The sequence below is a fragment of the Peromyscus maniculatus genome, chromosome 14, assembly GCF_049852395.1.
Source record: "Peromyscus maniculatus bairdii isolate BWxNUB_F1_BW_parent chromosome 14, HU_Pman_BW_mat_3.1, whole genome shotgun sequence".
NCBI classification, from domain to species: domain Eukaryota; kingdom Metazoa; phylum Chordata; class Mammalia; order Rodentia; family Cricetidae; genus Peromyscus; species Peromyscus maniculatus.
Genome location: NC_134865.1, coordinates 70049663 through 70068427, shown reverse-complemented (window position 1 = coordinate 70068427; position 18765 = coordinate 70049663). Strand labels below are relative to the sequence as shown.

At 39.5% G+C, this 18765-nt stretch overlaps 1 protein-coding gene across 11 annotated transcripts in view; it reads left to right on the top strand.

Moving 5' to 3' along the window:
* The window catches only part of Eml5 (EMAP like 5), a 122317-nt gene that overhangs the window by 86483 nt on the left and 17069 nt on the right, over positions 1–18765 (top strand). For 4 of the 11 annotated variants that reach the window (XR_013044454.1, XM_042261024.2, XM_076551182.1 and 1 more), the window contains exons 28-34: positions 2755–2769; positions 6657–6735; positions 8329–8458; positions 9740–9838; positions 10929–10949; positions 16267–16440; positions 17859–18067. Coding sequence is in view for 8 of the 11 variants with exons in the window: in XM_042261024.2 (XP_042116958.1) it covers positions 2755–2769; positions 6657–6735; positions 8329–8458; positions 9740–9838; positions 10929–10949; positions 16267–16440; positions 17859–18067 (727 nt within the window). In the remaining 3 variants the exon portion in view is untranslated. Of the gene's footprint in view, positions 1–2754; positions 2770–6656; positions 6736–8328; positions 8459–9739; positions 9839–10928; positions 10950–16266; positions 16441–17858; positions 18068–18765 lie in introns of those variants that run through there. The other 7 variants (XR_013044455.1, XM_042261026.2, XM_076551180.1 and 4 more) reach the window with 6 other exon arrangements.

The following is an 18765-nucleotide window of genomic DNA, read 5'->3' as shown; positions in this document are numbered from 1 at the left end:
ATTAATATTATTTTCTGACTTTCACAAGTGGGTGATAGATTGGGGAGGAGATAAGGTGTGACTCAGTCTCTAAAAGCCCTCAATGAAGGGTCAGCTGTTACTATTTCAAAAAATTTACCCAAAGATGAATTGAAATTTCTTTAATGGAAATTATTGGTCTTGATAAAGAATCAACACATGCAGAGCAATTTTATGAAAAGAAAACTCTTACGTGTTTCTGAACACATACAAGTATATGTTTGGGTGACTGTATATGAACACAAGTGCTGGTGCAGGTAGAGACAGAGCATGGCTGTTGGCTGTTGTTTCTCAGGAGCTATCCTTTGTTTGTTTGTTTTGAGGCTGGAATTCCCCAAATAGACAAGTCTGGCTGACCAGGAAGTCTCAGGGTTAGCACCTGTTTTTTGTTTATTTGTTTTGACATGGGTTCTGAAGATTGAACTTAAGTGCTCATGCTTGTAAGGCAAGCACATTACTGATGGAGCTGTCTCCCCAGCCCAGCAGAGAACTCTCTAGTAAAGTCTTTGCTAAGAAGGGAATTTGGCCAAGTGTATTCCAAGTCAAGGATGGAGAACAGTGAAGAGGCATTTGGGATTTGGATGTGTAGCTCAGTGAGAGAGCACTTGCCAGCACACCTGAGGCCTGGGCTCTAGTCTCAGAATCCCAAACAGAACAAACAAGCCTATGGTATAGACTCCACAAGTGAAGAGGTTTTAAGAAATAATAAAAGACGTTGTCCAGAAACAGAGGTAGTGGTGGGTGGGATAGCAGCGACTTCCAGAGACAGCTATCATGAAGGAAACTTTGCCATGAGAAGTTCGTGTTTGATAGAAAACATGAAATGCAGGCCTAATAGTCAGGGCCAGGGATGAAGTTAGGGGTGACTGTGCCTAATAATGGGGAAGGAGACCCCGAGGCACTCTGAGGACTCACGGCTAGCAGTATTCCCAGGGAACACTCGCAGCTCCTTTCTGCTTCAGGTACTCAGTTTGTCCATAAAACAGCCTAGGTAACAACAGTGGGCGGTCATCTAAAGAAGAGGCAGAGGGTGAGTGTACATTTTGTTCTGGGTGAAGAGGAGAAGTATAAAATTGTTAGGAAAGTCATTCATACCGTGATCTGAATACATGTATTAAAATTCCAGGGTGAGGCAACTTGCTAGAAGGTAGTGTCTAGTGCTAGACAAAACGCTGAAATACCCATTTGTGTCATGTATCAGTTGTGTGACCTTGTTCTTCACAGGCAGAATGAGAGCTATAATCCTGATCTATGGATTATTTTAAGTTCTAAATAACATAATCAAGAATTAAATATTAAGAATTAAGAAACAGATCTTTACTAATGATACCACACTCATTTAATGAAAAGAGGGTAGGCTGGCATGATGACACACAACTATAATCCTAGCACTTAGGAGGCAGAGGTGGATAGATCTCTGTGAACATGAGGACAGATCATTTTACAAAGGAAATTCCAGGCTAGCCAGGTCTACAAAGTGAGAGCCTGTCTTATTAAAAAAAAAAAAAAAGGAGAAGACGACGATGACGACAGAAAGAAAAAGTAACCTAAAATACTAATCCTGAGAGTAAATATTCACAAAGTAATCAGTACTACCTTAATATTTATTAATTACAGGAATGGAGCACATATAAACAAATATGGGCTTTGTAAATTGACTATTTGAAAAGTTAGTATTAGTTAAGGAAATTTCTATCTCCCACATAATGAAAAGTAAAAAGTGCCAGAATCTCTTCCATAGGATATTTTATCATTCATCAGCTCACTTTGTTATATAACCTAACTTTACTCTGGAAGACATAGTTTGTCACAGTAAAGCAGATTTCTTCTTCATTGGTGAAGCCATCCACGTGGCGGCAGATGGAAAGGTTTTCCTGTTTTGAAGAGCTGTTTAATGCTTTCATTGTGGCAACCGTTTCCGTTGGTTAGTTGTTTTTGTTCATTTTCCTGAGGCAGGATCTGACTTTGTAGCCCAGTCAGGCCTGGAACTCCCTGTGTACGGAACCCGGGCTTGCCGCCTCCTGTGCATACTTCTGACTCTGCATCCCCGGTGCTGGTAGGAAGGTGTAAGCCTCCATGCCCAGCTCTAGTTTGGATTTTTTGCAGCTAACTTCTTAGAATTAGTCCTGAAATGGTTTTTGCATTTCATTCTCAATTTCTGTAGTGCCAGTTCTGCTAAGTTCTTTTGAAAATGCTGAGACAGATGTCACTAATGTGCCTCAGAAGATCCTCATTTTCACACACACACAAAATGATAAATAAGAGGAGATAAAAAGCAATACTTACTCTGCCAGTTTTGAATGTATTATTCAGAGTATGCTTTAGTTGTTTAAATAGTTGTTTTATATTTTATTGTTAGTCGTTAAATATTAATCAGTTACTTCATAATCAGTTAAGCCTTGAATCATCTACTTTAAAGGAAATATTTGTGATGACAATTGATTGCTACTGTATTTAGTTAATACTTCGTGGATTTTTTTTGCTGAGTGATTTTAATAGTGATAGGACTTTCTTTTTTAGTATTTTATAGCAAATATTTTGTATCTAAGGTAGTTAATTTTTAATCAGGTTTCTAGTGTTTAAATTAAAATATCCAAAGTCTGTTATAAACATATATAGAAATTTTGTGTTTTTTTAAAGTTCCTTTGCTGTTACTTTTACTCTGCTTACTTACTGTTATGTATATTCACCATCGGTTTCTTATGTGTCTCCCCACTTCTCCTTTGCCGTTCAAAGACAGGGGGTAGTAAGGTGAGTGTTTTAAAGGACATGTTCTATCAAAACGTTTATTAGTCTATTTTGATTCCTAGAGTATTTCAAGATACTAATTTTTGCTGTAAAACATTTAGTTACACCTGACAAAACCAATTAGAAAATGAAATGTGGTGGTTATTCTGGAAGTAGGTTTTCATTATAATTTTACAAATGACTGTTCAAGAATCCGTGAGTTTTAGTATTTCCTTTAGATGCCTGTGAAAACTAACATAGTCGTATGTATTTATCAATGAAAGGTTATTCACTTCATAAACCATTTGTTCCATTTAATGATGTTTAATATACTCATTCATTTTTAAAAATAAGGTAATTATGGTATTTTTGTGTTTAACACAATTATATGGATAAAAAAGGCTGTTGGAGCGCTGGCTTACAGCTATCTTCAATGAGATGAAAATGTCTTCAGAGCAATTCTAAAGGAGACATCATGGAAATGAACCAGTTTTAGAAGGAAAAAAGATGCCACTTTCTAGAAAAATGCTGGGAGATACAGATGAAAAGTGCGTTTGAGACCAAATTGTTCAGAAACCCAGTCAGTGTCCTTGAATAATTTGACAATGGAAATTAATTGTCTGGGAAATTCATTGTGTTTTCAACAGAGTAATATATGCACAGATGACTCCAGAGTATGGCTTGATGTCTGAGCAGGCCCACATAATCTTACACGATTTTAACAGAAATGAAGCATTCAGACCTAGTCTGTCTGGAAAGTAGTGTGTTTCCTTTAACTGAGCTCCATGTTAAAGGAAACCCTGGCTGTTCCGAGTACTGTAGAAGAAAGCATTGAAAGAAGGCTGTTCTAAGAACACTCCGTTATCTAGGAATCACTTCTTTGAAACATGAAACTAAGTGGCGCTGTAATTGCTGACTTGGATATGGACAGCTTTTTACGTGAAGTAACCTCACTGTCACAGTGTGCTTGGACAGCCATCTGACAGGGAAGCTGCAACAGGAGACATCTGTGCTCCCTTTCAGTTCTGTCAGTCATTATGTTGTCCTATCTGTCCTCCCACTCCTGGGTCGGAATCCAGGCCTCAGGTGATAGACAAGTGTTCCAGCACAGCTGCATCCTCAGACCCTTGTGTTTTGATTTGATTTGATTTTGGTGTTTTGAGACAGAATCTTGAAGTGTAGCCAGAGCTGGCTGGCATTTGAGATCCCTTCTCACAGCCGCCAGAATGCTGGATTTCCATCACATACCCCCTGCCAAGCTTCATTCTGCTATTAAGGGAATTTTTCTTCTTGGGGAGTGGGAGAGATGTGTTTTGAGACAGTCTTGCTCTGTGGTTCTGGCTGCCCTGGTACTAATAGTGTTGCTCGAGCTAGCCTTCAACTCACAGCAATCCTCCTGCCTCAGCTTCTCAGAGTGTGCTGGCATTGTAGATGAGTAGCACCACACTCAGTTGGCATTCTTCTTTTTAGTGATACTTCCTTTTTTAGCCAAGTCTCAAACTCAGTAAGGCCCTGGATGACTGAGTCTGACTGCTTGAGTTGGTCCCTGGAGAACCTTCTTAGCTGTGAAGGATGGTCTCATGAGACAGTTTCTTGAAAAGCTGCCCAGCAGTACCTGGCTAAGGTTCTCTTTTCCTTCCTTAAGAACAGAGTCAAGAGGAATGACACTCTAAAATTTATCACAGCACATTCTGAATTCTCATATGTCTTCCTTTTTTAATCTTCTGGTTTCTCTGCCATTAATGGATTAATTTAAGCTTTTCTTAAGTACAAGCCTTTAATGTATGAAATATAGTTTATCTGTGCTAAACCTAACAATATTTTATTATGCGAGATTCTGTAATCATCTTTAAAATTCAAATATGTGTTATAATCCTTTTCCTTTTGTCCCTGCTGCTGAAAAGAGGATCCAGGTAACCCTGTCCTTGCTGTGTTCTTGCCACCTCTCCTGTCTGCCCTTAGTGGGCAGTGATGCTTTGTCCCCCCTCTGCTCCCACTCCCTCCCTCCAGAGGAACAGCATCCCAATTGTTCAGCTCACAGAAGTCACTGTATTACTGACATTCTGTGCATCCAAATTGTATAATTTTACAAGCCAAATAATTTCATTTTAGCAGTAATAGGATTTATGTAAATAATCCTTATACAATTAAAATATGCTTAATTGTTACATAAGGTATAGAGGTAAAGCTTGCTAATGGGATTAGAATTAAAGATATGAGGTACTTACACGTTCAATAAAGTTCACAAACAAAGTTGACTTGGAAGAAAAGCCAGCCGGGCTTTCTGTCATTTTTTGAACTAGTCCAGTTAAGAATATTCCAGGTAGGAACATAATTAAATATTATAAATTTAGTTCTATTTTTACTTAAGAATATTCAAAAATGTGAAGGTTTGAACTTTAAAATTCTATGTTTACTTTGGAAAGTTACACATTCTTTCTAAAGATATTTTTTATACCAATCAGTAGTACTTGGTACAGACTATTTCATGCACTATGTGAATATGCACGTTTATTTAACACTATTTTACAGTACTCGGGATCAAATCCAGCATTTGCTTGTGCTAGGCCACCATGCTGCCACCAGGCTAGATCCCCAACACTCTGCATGTATTTTATATTGTGTGTTCAGTATACACCGGGCTAGAGAGATGGCTCAGTGGTTAGAGCACTGACTGTTCTTGCAGAGGATTAGGCTCAGTTTCTAGCATCCACACGGTGGCTCACAACCATCCTTAACTCCAGTTCCAGAGCATTTGACAGCTCTTCTGACCTCTGTGGGCTCCTGCTTGCACATGGTACATATACACTCAGACATGCATGGACTCATGCACACATGTGGGCATGCACACACACACACACACACACACACACACACACACACACATTTTAAAAGATATAACACTTCTTTTAGCTTTACAAATCTGTAACTTGACAGTAATTTTGAAATTTATATGGCTTTAATTAATAATTAAATGTTGGAAGTTTTTATAAAATTAATGTGTATCTTTTCTAATTTAGTTATAAATTGAATATTTAAAATTTAGAGAGTAATTAATGCATGATTTAGATTCAGTGTTTAGATTATAAAATATTTGAATAATAGTTGAGATGGACTAGTAAGTGGCTTTTAAAAATTAAATATTAGGTTTTATAAAAGTTCTTCCACAATTATATAATTCAAAATATGAATCTATGCCCTTGTTGGAATAGCAGATTCTGAGCAGATAAGAGAGGGCTTGTTTCAAAAGCTATTATGTAGGGAAAGGTGATAAATATTCCATAAACAGATTAGGGAAGAGGGAGAGTTGGAGGCAGTAGCTGTGGTAATGACCTTTTGGGGGTGTTGAGTGGTTTACCTTGCTTTGTGACTGTAAAATGTCTTCCTTGAATAACTTTCTGCTGTGGATGCCATTAGCCACCATGAGGGAATCAGGCAGTGGCATAGTAAAGGGCATGGAGGAGCATGGAGAACATGCTGTTGGAAATCTGAACTCGTGTGAATTAGGTTACCAGTAGTGCAGAAAGTTCATAAAAATGTCATCCAAATTCAGTCAGAATGTTTTAGGCATCTGCTGTGTAAGCCATAAGGGATGCTTCAGAGCAATAGTCCAGGCTTTGATGATACTATACCCATCCAGAAATGTTTGAGTGTGTCAAACTAGCATTCTTATATTTGCCCATTCTTATGCTATGTTATTTACATTGTGAGACAGAGACCAAAGATAATAAAAGTAAAATTGAATAAAGATATTCTTTCTTTCTACACTAGAAGTTATAAAGATATAGAGAGCACAGTCTAGGGAAAGAGAGTGGGCTCCCTTTGGGGAGGGTGACATTTCTGGAGGGTGGGGTGGGAGATCAGTGGAGGCTGGTAATACTGTCTTTCCCCTTCCCACTCCTCTCCTGCAGGCCCCCAGTGAGTAGGGCCCCACCACAGCCAGAGAAACTTCAGTCAAACAATGTTGGCAAGAAGAAGAGACCCATAGAGGTAAGGAAAGCAAATTTCTCAATATCCAAGCTTCCTTTTTATAAAACATTCAAGTTTTGCCACTAGTTTTCATGAAACTGGGTATATTGAATTATCTTTGCTTAGTTGATTATAAAACTTGGTTGCTTAATTGTTACTCAGGTCGACTGAAATTTAGATTGATACCCTCTGTTTCTCTTAATTTCAAATGAGTCTTTTATTGTTGCATAAATAATATCCTGAATTGATCAGTATCTTAGAGAAATGTCTAAATGTAAATTTATGTGAATGATTTCATGAATGAATAGGGAAGCAAAGACATCTTGGTAATAGTAAATTGATTTTATAAGTTAAACATGAGATGCACTATTTCAGGAACTTTTTACCCATGTGATACATTTAATAGATAGGGCACATGGAGCCTGTTTCCCTTTCTCTCTCCCATCAAGAACCTTTCTCACAGGCATTTCCTAAAGCCGAGATCAGCAGCAAACAGGCAAGCTGTGCTGACCCGGCATGAGAAAGGTGTGGTGTAGGGCTGCAGGAGGGGGATGAGTGTAGCTCCTCCCTCTGCCCATAAGGCAGGGAAAAGGAATACTTGTAGTTGTAGGATTCTCTGCCAGAACTTTACCCATGACTTGTCAGAAACAACTTTGGGCTCTCCTGGGTGTCTAATTTGAGCATAATTTACCTCAAGTATGTAGTACCTGGACTAACAATGAATACAAACTGAAACATTCCTTTTGACATAAGAAATGTGTCAATGTTTAACACATGGAAACTTTAAATGTATTCTATTGGAATGAGATGACTTTGTGATTCCCTTCTTCTTTTTTTTTTTTTTTTTTTTGGTTTTTCGAGACAGGGTTTCTCTGTGTAGCTTTGCGCCTTTCCTGGAACTCACTTGGTAGCCCAGGCTGGCCTCGAACTCACAAAGATCCGCCTGCCTCTGCCTCCCGAGTGCTGGGATTAAAGGCGTGCGCCACCAACGCCCGGCAGATTCCCTTCTTCTTTTTATAAGTTTATATTAAAAAATATGGAATGTGTGTTTCCATCGCTGAAAGCATGTTACAGTATGTCTAATGGCTGTTGAACTCATGAAGTCACAGCTGTAGTGGTTACCTGCATAAGACTGGGCCCATCAATACTCCACCACCAATAGGGAGTAGCCTCAGAGGCCCCTCTCCCCAAGGAGCTGTAGTCAGTAGTTGCTGGGGGAAAGAAATCATCCTCTTCAGGGGTACAACCCCTGGTACGTTGCCCTTTCTTAAGTGAATAACCACCCACCCATGCACATTTACACAGCAGCAATCAGGCAATAGGACACCAAGGGATGGGAAAGTAAGAGGGGCTTTTGGGAAAGAAAGGGTTCTGTGGGGGGGAGGGATGAGAAGATAGTGGGGGAAGATAAAGTATATTATATGTGTGTGTGTTTATTTTATGTGATGTCATGTGAGATTTTGAGAGGCTGAAGAAAATTTAAATGTCAAGCTTCATTTTAAAAGCACGTTCTCCCTTTGACAGAAAATGCTAGTACTGTCTGTATCCCAGAGCTCCAGTGAACATTCACGCTGAGGAAGGATGTAATGGACAATGGTTTTGTCATTCATGTAGGATCTTGTGTTGGAGCTTGCTTTTGGCTATCGAGGCAGAGACTGCAGGAACAATGTGCACTACTTAAATGATGGCGATGATATAATCTATCACACGGCCTCTGTTGGGATTCTGCACAATGTTGCTACAGGTAGGAGGTTTTAATTCTCTGACACACACTGTTTTTACTTTAGAACTTCTTATCTAGCCACTTAAAATTATTTGTTAAAACTAAAAATAGTATTCTTATTTAATTTTTTTTTTCAAGACAGGGTCTCACTATGTAGCTTTGGCTGGCCTGGAACTTGCTATGTAGACCAGGCTGGCCTCAAACTCCAACTCATAGAGATCTGCCTTTCTCTGTTCTGCTTTGGTTTTGAGTGTTTCCTGTCAGTTTGGGGTTGTGTTGTAATGTTCAGAGAAGTGTCTGCTAGCTTCTTTTCCACCAGTTTAGCCAGTAGCCTATAGTTACTTGTCTGTTTCTCTCACTGGACCTTCTGCTCTGGAAAATACAAAACAAATTTCAACTTGAGAAGATTTATTTGCTTATTTTTATTTTTTGGACACAAGTCCTTAAGTTGCTCAGTCTGGCATGGAACTCACTGTGTAGCCCAGGCTGGCCTCAAACTCAAACTCATGAAGATCCACCTGCCTCTGTGGGATTGCAGGTGTGCACTGCCACACCCAGGGGCTTTGAGGAAGTAAGTGTAAGTAACATAGTTAGTGCAATTGTTGAGGTTGTGGAGAACCTGCTGTAAATGGTCCTCTATAATCTACATCCAGCCTGCTGTCCTGACTTCATGGCCACACTGAGTTATTTTACCCCCTGTTTGATTTAGTCTTGTTATCATCTTGATGGACTGCTTTTGGAGCCTCTGAAAGGTCCCTTCACTGTCAGTACTGCTCGAGGAACCATATTAGCTTTCTGTTAAAAAAAAAATACTGCTTATAAGATGAATGTGAAATATGACTAAACAGCACCCAGATTGATAAATGAGTAATTACTTTTTTCTGTGACCCTAGTAAATTTTTCCTTTACAAAATCAAAGAGGGAAGATGATAGGCAGGTATTCAGAGTCTTCCATAATTCTAGAACCTGCTTACTTTCCCATCCCTATTGCTGCTTTCATCACCATCCACTTCATTCAGGTGAACCGTGTGTATGCACAGTTAGCCACACCCCCAGCCTTTTGTTCATCTGTTTCTCGTGGTACTTGGTATCTTCAGGTTGTCTGTGGTTTATCCTTTCCAGGGCTCTATCCCTTGAAGATTATCAACTCATTGTCATCATTTTCTTAGTAATCACTTACTTGGTTAATGCTCAAAATGTATTTCGAGTGAACAAATAAATTAATTTATTATACTTAATAAGTGCATTTGGCTGTTGCGTCTTAAAGTTTCTAAAGTTAACTCTCCAATTCTTTCTTTATAGGGACTCAGAGTTTTTATCAGGAACATAATGATGACATTCTGTGCCTCACTGTAAATCAGCACCCCAAATTTATCAACATAGTGGCAACTGGCCAAGTAGGTATGTTTCTGTATTTCAAAAAGAAGTAGTTTGAACCATTTACTTTATTCTAATAATTTCAGCACCCTAGGAAAAGTTGAAGTGTATTAAATTGTAGATTGCTCAGAATGCACGTGTGCGTGTGCAGCCTAGCCCGATTACCTTATGCTTGACTTTGGTTATCGGAATTTGCTCAGACTACTGTGTAAACAGTTGGCCTTTAGCTTTTGCAGGAATTTCTGTCAGTAAACGTTTGCATTCAATAGTATATAAAACTTGGAGGAAGGATGAAAGGGGGAGCCAAGAAATGAACTAGATCAATGGGATAGAGCCCTTGTTCAGCAAAGGTTAGGTTGGGTAAGAGAATGAAGTTCTGTTTCATGTTAAAGAATCCCTTGGCATTTAAAAATGTTTGCTTGGCATTAGTATTGATCAGATTCACCAATGGTTTGAAATGTACCTGTGATTTATTTTTAACTTCTGTCAAAAAATCGAGGTTGACAACTCAATGAGTAGGATAGCAGGTCTGTTTAAATTGACAGTCAAAAAATTACCATGATCTTGCATTACAGATGTGGCCAGTCAAGTTCACTGGTAAACGTTATTGAAATTAGCATGTGTTGGGGGGTTTCAGTGAGTCACAATTGTTTCACTCACTCTACTAGCTTTCTCGGTATCTTGATGTCTTCATTAGCCCTGCAGATACTGTTTGTTAGTCAGGAATTTGTTCTTGTCTGGGTTGTCTTTGCTGCCCCGTTCCTCAGATATAACTCTTTCCTGCAGACACAGATGCATCAAACCTCCAAAGTGTGATCAGCAGTGCATTTTATAAACCCAAAAAGGTTCATAGCAGTATTACTTTACAAATTATTATGATTAAAATTTTATGTATCTCATTAAATACACTGAAAGGAAGATCATTCATAGAACATTAATATATGTAGATAATGAAAGTGAGTGCCTTCTCTCAGTCTACTCAATTTGATATAATAACCTAATTTTGTATAGGATATTTTGTCAATTAAATAACAAAATTATAATTGTATTTTATAAATGTACTATTATTATATTATTTATTGATGGCTTCTTTTTAACTGATTCTTCATTATAGGTGATTCAGCAGACATGTCAGGTAAGGAGACTTGAATACTTTCTGTTTTAGTTATATTATATAGTAATAATAGCTGAAGTATAAGTAATAAGGTACATACAAATATCATATTCTTCCCCAAAAGTCCAAACATCTTTCTGCTCCACCTATGGCTTATAGAATATTAATGACAAATAACATCATTTTTTTAAGTGCTGGGATAGACTTGGCCCAATGGTGACAATTTGCTAATTCCTACTCTTGAGTGCAGCCAATGGAGCAAGGACCTGGTTTCTGTGTTAAATAGATCAGTAGGGGACTAGTCCAAGCACAAAATCATACTGTATTCTAATGAAGAGCAGAAAACAGAAATCTCTGGAGAATATTTTCTTACTAAGTAGCTAATACTTATTGTATTACAAAAGTGAAAAAAAAAATAAATGAATGTCAAAATACAGTCTACTTACCTAACAGTTTATGTTAAAACTTTATTTTAAAGACATTTTTAGCTAGATGTGGTTGCATGTACCTATTATGCCATTGTGAGGGAGGATGCCTAAAGATAGCGCACTCATGGCCAGCATGGGCTACAAAAAGACTCAAAGAAAAGCAAATAAAGTGTTTTGTATTAAATTGCACTGAAGGCAAAACTAGGAGATAGGAATGTCCTTTTTAAAAAAAACTTCATTTTTATGCTATCCAATTAGTAACTTCAAGAGAACTAATCTATTTCTGTACAAGAAACAGTCAAAAATGGTTGTAAGCAGGCCCCACACCTGGCCTGGGCAGCACAATAGAGCCAATCCTGTTGGTGGAGGTGTGTGAATGAATTAGCCCCCAAGCTGTGAGCATGGAAAAGCTGTCTCCATCTGTCATGTGGTGAGAACAAGGGAGAGCTGGCAGGCTGACCAATCCTGCAACTACCTAGGCCCAGAACCAGGGTTATATGTTGACCCACCAACATCCACCCCATCTGTGATCTGCTGGAGAACATGAAGGGGCCGGTCCTGTAGACCCAAAGCTGCAGGATCTCCACAACACGGGCCAACAGCGGGATGACCAGGAGGAGTCCCAGTGAGGGCCCAGCATCGATAGTGTAGCAGACACCAGAGGCCTCAGAGCAGTGAACACTTGCAAGTAAAGCTATATGGACAAAAGTGTTTACTGCATGGCTCACTGTGCCATACTACAGCTTTCATGATGAGATTCCCTTCCCCCTTTTTTTCTTTTCTTTTTCCTCTTAAATTTTATTTGGGTGCAAGGGCAGAGGGAGGGTACACAGGAATGGGAAATGAATGGGATCGAGATGCATGATGTGAAAGACACACAGATTAAATTAAAAAAAAAAGTTTAAAAAATCGTTGTTAGAGCCAGCAAGATGGCTCAGCAGGCAGAGGTACTTACCACCAAGCCTGACAATCCAGAGTTTGGTTCCTGGGACCCACAGAGTAGAAGGAAAGAACTGATTCCCTCAGGCATTCTCTGTCTGCCACATACATGCCTGGCACATGTGTGGCCACGCATATTTCTGTTCATTCTCATTTCTCCGTCTCTGTCTTTGTGTCTTTCCGTCTGTCTCTCTCTGTGTCTTTCTGGAGGGCTGTCTCTCTCTCTCTCTCTCTGTCTCTTTCTTTGCATGTGTGTGTCTCTCTCTGTGTGTCTTTCGTTGTGTCTCTCTGTGTCTCTGTCTCTCGCTGCTCTCTGTGTTCTCTACATGCATACCCTGACATGTACATACTCATTCTATCTGTCTCTGTCTCCTCCCTTTCCCCTTCACACAAATGCCAGAGTACATATGTGCACCTCACATAAATTTAAAAAAATTAAAGGGCTAAAGGTGGTTGTGAAAAGTTGGGAATTTGACTTTCTAGAGATGGGTGATATCCAGATTTGGTGAAAGAGAGGAAATAGGGCCTGAGTACTGATATTAGCACACCTATCCTGGCTCTACCCACCCCTATTGAGTTGAGGTTTCGGGAAAACATCTCTGCCTGGAACGAAGACATTAGGAAATATGGTATAAGGGCTGTAACTCAAATTTAAATCTCTGCATTCAGTATCTCGCACAAAAATAAATACAAGTTACCAAGCAAGACAACTTTGATAAAGAAGAAAGTAGGAGGTACTGTCTGCTGTGGTAGGCCCTGTGCACACTAGAAGAGAGGGGAAAAGATCATGTCTGTTACCTGAATCTCATCATGATCATTTCCAAATGCTAAAACATTCCTTATAAACATAATGTGTAGCTGGAGTTTTCTCACTGGGTCCTGCCAAGCCCCGGCAGTCCCTTAGCCCACTTATAAATAAACATACAGACGCTTATATTATTTAAACTGTTTGGTCATTAGCTCAGGCCTATTGTTGTCTAGCTCTTACTCTTATATTCAGCCCATTTTTATTAATCTATACTTTGTCACGTGGCTCGTGGCTTTCTGGTACCTTACATCTTCCTTGTCCTGGCGGTGGCTCTAGCAGTCTCTCCCTTCCCTTCCTGTTCCCTCAGTTCTCCTCTCTTTTAGTCCACCTATACTCCTGTCCGGCTACTGGCCAATCAGTGTTTTATTTATTAATACATTTGCCATACAGAACATCCCACAGCAATAATGTCATCTGTAGTAACTTTAGACGCTTAAGAATTTGCAGTTAAATTCTGTTACAGATGTAAGTTTAGAGTAGTCCAAATGTGTAAGGCCCCCATAACAACATATGTACAGATTTTATATTCAGCTTATTACATCTTCTTTGTCTATAAAGTCTTGTGAAGTGCAGGTATTGGGAATGTGGCTCAGTGGTACAATGTTTGCCTAGCACTCAGGAGGACCAGAACTTGATCCCTCAGCATCACACATGCACTCGTTCTGTAATTCAGTTGACAAGGACTTGCTATTTGAATTTTAGACAAATAGAATGCTTTATCATTTATAGTATATTTAGTAATAATTTACTAAAAATCTATTGTCTATTGCATTGTATGTTGGCAAATATAGTATGGCAAAATATCTCAGAGGAACCTTTTGTAAACAGGCATACAAATGTTTAATGTTTACCATTTCTAGAAACTATACATAGTAATAGCAGTTATTGCATTTTATTTATTTATTTATTGGGGTTTTTTTGATACATGGTTTCTCTGTATAGCCCTGGATGTCCTGGAACTCGCTTTGTAGACCAGGCTGACCTCGAACTCACAGAGATCTGCCTGCCTCTGCCTCCCAAGTGCTGGGATTAAAGGCGTGCGCCACCACCACCCAGCCACATTTATATTTTTGATTTAAGCCACCTTATATTCCTTAACCAATTTTTAGGGTAATTTCACTTTTAAATTTAAAAAAATTGCATTTATTTATTTGTTTGTTTGGATGTGACCTTGTGTCCTAGCATGCAGGCAGAGGTCAGACGACATCTTGTGGCAGTCAGTGCTCCCTTTCCATCCACTGTGTGCTCTTGGGGGTCAAACTCAGGTCCTTGGGCTTGGCAACAGGCGATTTTTCCTGCTGCGCCATTCTTGCAGGGTTGCTCACTGGCTTGTTCTTTGACTTTTAATGAATGAGGGATTCAGTTCAATACTCAAATAACTGTGATAAATTTTTCTTTCTGTCTTCCTTCCTTCCTTCCTTCCTTCATTCATTCATTCATTCATTTTTTTTTAAAGACAGGAGCTAATGTATCCCAGGCTAGCCTTAAACTCCCTATATGTATGAGGATGACTTTGGATTTCTCATTCTCTTGTCCCCACCTTCTGAGACCTAGAAATGTAGGTGTATGCCAGCACACCTGGTTTTTTATGTTGTTCTAGGGATGAAAATCCATGCTTTATGCATACTAGGCAAGCACTCTACCAACTGACATATATTCCAGCCCCCAAATTTACAGATAGAAGTAATCCATTTCATTATTGGTAAAACTTTTATATCTCCTTGTAATTTTGATATTTGACATTTGGATAAACCTAAGCAAAGGCTTCATATCTCTAATTTAACATAGTTTAATTGCTTTATTTGAAGGTTTCTTAGATTTATCATTTGTGCAGTATAAATAGCATATATTGGTGAAATTATTAAGGCAACTCCACGTAGTTAAAAGGGAGGTTTATTTTGTGGGGTAACTCACAAATGAAGGGATAGGTTGCAGGGTCTGGGAAAGGTGTAGCACAGTCTGGCGGTGTTCTCTGGAGAACTCTACTCGGCCTACCTCCAGGGTCCTCGAACCAAGAGAGGGCGGTGCATCCAGATCTTGGGTCTTCAGGGTCCTCTCTTGGCCCCGCCTACAAGGCGTGACAGTTACTGAAGCCTCAGTGGGGGTTGGAACTTCCAGATCAAAGCTGAAATGGCTACCCGCTGCAAGCATATGTTATAAAATGTCCAAATTTATCAGAATTTATTTTCTAAAGAAGACCAGAATTTCCTCCTGTATAATTCCAGGCAGCTTATCTTCTTTAATGTTTTTTCATCTTTGCAGTTTATAATTAGAAGCAAATGTACTTTAGTATTTTGAGTGTTTTAGTAAGAGTGCTTGTGTTCTGCAACTGAATTAGCTGCTGAATTAACTTCAATTTTAGGATATAATTTGAGAAGAAGATAGCACAAAACTATGCTATCTTAGTTTAGACAATAAAGAGAAGCAGGCTGAGATGTAGTTCGGTGATAAGCATTTACTCAGTAAGCATGGAGCCCTTGGTGCCTTTCCCAGGAGGAGCAGAAAGGGTGCCAAAGGACTTAAATAGCAAAGGATAAATAGTAGACCTCTTAAGAGTAACAGCTTTATTTTCAAGTGACGTCGTGTTTTTAAAAGTCCTAACGTGTGTGTGGCCTTTCCCCAGATTCCCGTCTATAGAGTTACATTGTCCCACGGGGTCTGTCTAGCTGCTTTGCGGTTGGCTGCCTGTCCGTCACCTGTGCTTTGCATTGCTTTCCGAGGACATCAGTATTGAGTGTTTACTTGCATGTAGCATATGCACCGTGTTAAATGTGTGTGGTTTCCATATAACTTCTCTGAAGACTGAAGAAAACAAAACTCAAGTTTTCTACTCCAGAGCCTTGCCACGTATGAAGCTTGTGACCTCTCGCTGGCTGCTGCCTCCTCTACTCACACACACTTTGTCCAATGTGCTGTTTAATACTGTTGCCTGATTTCTTTACCCAAGTGCTATTTTCTTGAAAGTAGAACTCATAATGAATCCTGAAGGATTCCGTATTGTTCCCTTTCTTTCCTCCCACCTCCCTTTTATTTCGTTTTTCAAATTTCGCGTCAGCTTCAAGCTATTATAAACTGTATTTCCATCTTTCCTAGGTAGGAGTATGCTGGGTTCTGAAGCGGCAGCTTGGAGAGGGTTGTAACACTTGGGTTTGTCTTTGTTTAGCTACAGCCCCATCTGTGCACATCTGGGATGCGGTGAACAAGCAGACACTGTCTATACTAAGATGTTCCCACTCAAAGGGTGTGTGCTCTGTCAGCTTCAGTGCCACTGGGAAGCTGCTGCTGTCTGTGGGGCTAGACCCAGAGCACACCATCACCATTTGGAGATGGCAGGAAGGTAGGATTCTTTTCATTTGTGTGATTAAAAAAACAAAACAAAGCAACACATACACACAAAACAAAAGCACAAACAAAATCTCACAAGAATACTAGGCTGTCTGAATGCTCTTTTTTACCATTTGCCTTAAGTTGGTGATTGAAGCAATTTTTCATTATAGTCCTATAAACACATAGCACACAATTGGTAGCACTGTGTGTGTCCCCTTTGAAAACCCCAGTGAGGGCATAAACTCTAAAACATGAAATAATGAAACCACAGTTAGTAATAACAATGATTTGCAATGATTTCCTTTCAGTAAGAAACTATTTTTGCTAATGATTTGATTAGTTCTGAGGTATTTTAATAAAAAAAAATGAAGATTGTGAGGCATGGGGGCACTTACTTTTAATCCCAGCACTCAGGAGGATAAGGCAAAAGGATTGTCATGAGTTTGAAGCCTTCCTGGGCTACATATCAAACTCCAGAGTGTATTGAGATCCAACCCAGAGCCTTTCACATGCTACACAGGTAATCTGCCACTGAACCACATCCCATGAAATGCACACACATTCATACACACATACAACACATAGATACACACATAAACACACATATACTCATATATAATGTAAACCTATATACATATATACACACACAAATACACACATACATACATAACACATACCTACACCCACACATACACATATACATATATAACACACACACATAACACACACATGCTCCCCCCATACATCTATACACATACACCCATGCACATATAAACATACATACATATACACACACATACATGCCTATACACGCATACACTCATACACATGCATACATTCACACACATATTTATACACATACATATACCTACACACACATACCCCCTCCCCACAGCACATACTATATAGGTAACCTGCCTCTGAACCACATATCTTAACCCATGAGAAGACACACACACACATTCTGTTTTGAGACAGGGTCTCACTTTGTAGCCCTACTAGCTTGGAATTTACTGCATAGATGCCAAGCTGGCTTGAGATTCATAGAGATCCACCTGTCTTTACCTCCCAAGAGTGCCAGGATTGAGAATGGAAGACCAATAGAATAAATTCCCAACATACTCCAGACAGAACACTTTATTTATGTAATGAAAAATTAATGGAACTACATATGTAAAGGTATGGTCCTTAAAATGGCCCCTACATTGTCACAGAGTAGCCCATAAACATGTGTCACTTGTGAAGATGTGTGTACCCAGTGATGTGATTGTTAAGTAGTAGAGCAAGTATCAAGGCCTCCTTGTAAGCATTGGTGTTGGGGGTTTTTGTTTTGTTTTAAGCTATGCGATTTGAGGAAACTGTTCAGTCCTGGTGATTAGCTTGGTTCTTATACTAACCTGGAAAATTTTGTTGTGTCTTCTGTATCAGGGACCAGAATTGCCTGCAGAGCTGGGCACAACCAACGTATTTTTGTAGCAGAATTTCGACCAGATTCAGATACCCAGTTTGTCTCTGTGGGTATAAAGCACGTGAAGTTCTGGACCCTGGCAGGAAGGGCTCTTCTCAGCAAGAAGGGGCTTCTGAGCACACTGGAGGATGCCCGGATGCAGACGATGCTTGCTGTTGCATTTGGTGCAGTATGTCTGTTAAAATGCTGTGTGATGGTGTGTCATGACCTGAAGTTTTCTTGCTGTATATTCATAAACAGCATTAATATTGACTAGGAGCTGTAACCTGACAGTACAAGTCCTGGTCAAGGATTTGTCATCTTTAAAAAGTCTACTCCTTTTAAACATTAAGGAGTCGCAAGAAAGTGAATGAGACAATTACTGTAAACCATTTACATCCTTGGAACATGATCAATCTCCAGGGCTTCACTAGTCATGTATTTATCACCCTCCACAAGCTTTGATCTCAGCCATCCTCATGCTTCCTCGTTCGCCTCACATGTGTGATAGTGAAAGAAAAGGAAATCAAGAAAGCCATGTTCAGGTGCCTTCAGGGCAGACTTGAGTTTGGTGTTTCCTTTGCTTTCTGTCACCAGAACCACGGTCCACCTTGTAGTTGGAAGTGCTCAGGGCCAGTGTCTGAAGCAGGGCAGCAGGGAGCTGAGCGCAGAGAACACAGTCCCTGCCTCAGTGGAGTGTTCAGGAGCCTCTCTGTCTCCATCCCATCCACCCGGGTCTGCAGTTTATAATCACATCTCCGTCCTTGAATCCCCTGCCTGCCCTGGCTAGGCCTTTCAAATTCCACAGAAAATGAAGTAGATTTAAAAAATATTTTTTTAAATATTATATATTTTAAGAAAGAAAGTCACAAGTTTAGAACAGTTAAA